Genomic DNA, 1810 nt, shown 5'->3' on the forward strand with positions numbered 1-1810 from the left:
GTCTCGCAGGAGCTGCACACCTCGGCCGCTGCGCTGAAGGCCCGGTTCCCGAGTGTGGGCGTGGAGGCCAGCGGGGGCATCACCCTGGCCAACCTGCCTCAGTTCTGCGGGCCCCACATTGACATCATCTCTCTGGGGATGCTGACCCAGGCCGCCCCGGCCCTCGATTTCTCCCTCAAGCTGTTTGCCGAAGGGACCACTCCAGTGTGCCGCGCCTACCGGCCCTAAAGCAAAAGAGGGCGCCCCTGGCAGTGAAATACCGCGGTGTCTTGGGCCCCTCGAGTCTGCAGTACAGGACCCTCCCAGCGTTAGCCCGGGCCGAAGTCTGGCTCTGCCTGTGTGGGGTGGAGGGGCTGATTTTTGCCTCTGCTCCTCTGTAAAATGGGTCTGATAAATGATCAACCTTATGGCTTTCTTTGGGTGATAATTAACACATAATAAGTGTTCAGGGACTTTTAGAAATTACCATAGTAGTTTATAGTTAATCGATTCTAAGATATGCCTTTTTTCACACACTTCTTCTCCGACGTCAAAGTGCGTCTTTAAGCGATGGTGTCTAGTGGTCACTGTCAGCTGGGCATCAGTAATCACATTGGCCATCACGGCCCTAGCATGAAGCTTGTAGATAAAACATGATGACAATCTATGTTGGCCAAGATAGCTCTTTTAACAAATACCAGAAAGAACTTGTAAGTGATAAAGGAAGCATTGGTCATAGTTTAATTGACAAGTCTCTTTTCCAGTAATAGCACATGTATTTTATAGTCAATGGCATTTTATACTTGAGGATGTATAGCACCAGTTCTGATATTCAGATAGAACATTCTACCTGATCGATGCCCATGTTGTACTGGTTATTGAGTATGTTCCCTCTCACCATTGGCTACTGTTACCACCTCCTTGGAGGAGGTGAGAACTTGACTGTTGCTTTGGGGGTTTCCAAAAGAGTCCACCATGTATCGCCATTTGGTGCCGAGGGCCCTTTAGGTCTTGGTCCCCTAGCGCTGTCATTAGCCGGGAAAGGAAGGTGGGCATGGCGCAGCTGGGGCCAGAGCAGAGTTTGAGGGAGTAGGGGATGGGGCATGTAGAGGTCCATGTTCAGACATCAACTTCTTTTCCTGCTAAGTCAAGACTCAGAGGTCTAAGCAGAGAATCTAAATCCAGCTACCCAAACACACTCACACACCTGAGGTATGACTCACTTGTTTGGCCACTCTACCCTCACTTCAAGCTTGGGGCCCACTTCTCTCTAACCCTTCTGGCATGGCTCTGGGAAGAAAAGACATGAGGCCTCTCTAGGGCAAAGTGGCCCCTGAGGTGACTTTCCCAGAAAAGCTCTAATCTGGAGCTACCTCTCCCCTCCGAGAACCTGCTGCCTGCTCTGCCCTTTGCCAGCAGGAGAGAAAAGCAGCTCATCCGCAAAGCTCCTTTCCCAGAGGAAGTCTGGGGGTCCCAGTCTGCCTTGAAGGAGGTAACCTACCCCTTTCCCCCTTCCTCAGTGCTGGAGACCCCCTGCTGGGAAGGCAGCAGATCAGAAAAACAATGAGCTCATCTCCCATGTGAAAGTCCCAGAGAAGCCAACACCATCATCCACACACCAATTATGCACTGAGTGCCTGCTGTGGCCAGGCTGAGAGCACACAGTGGATATTAATCTAGCAAAGATGCCGGGCAGAAGTGGTGAGCCGCTCCTTTGGTGATGCCCTGATCTGAAGGGACCATTCTCACAGGACAACCCAGTGGTGCCACCCGGGGCTGCACCCGTTCTCTTTAATACGCACTTCCACCCCTGGGTCCTCCCGTCTTTTCT

General features: G+C 51.9%; 1 protein-coding gene across 3 annotated transcripts in view; it reads left to right on the top strand.

Moving 5' to 3' along the window:
- Window positions 1-407, top strand: part of QPRT (quinolinate phosphoribosyltransferase) — a 14827-nt gene extending 14420 nt beyond the window's left edge. For all 3 annotated transcript variants that reach the window (XM_077760378.1, XM_077760376.1, XM_077760377.1), the window contains exon 6: window positions 10-407. In XM_077760378.1, coding sequence (XP_077616504.1) covers window positions 10-228 — 219 coding nt within the window. In that variant the 3' untranslated portion in view covers window positions 229-407. The remainder of the gene's footprint in view (window positions 1-9) is intronic.
- Window positions 408-1810: the final 1403 nt, after the last annotated feature.

This window comes from Crocuta crocuta, unplaced genomic scaffold, assembly GCF_008692635.1.
Source record: "Crocuta crocuta isolate KB4526 unplaced genomic scaffold, BGI_CrCroc_1.0 scaffold73, whole genome shotgun sequence".
NCBI classification, from domain to species: domain Eukaryota; kingdom Metazoa; phylum Chordata; class Mammalia; order Carnivora; family Hyaenidae; genus Crocuta; species Crocuta crocuta.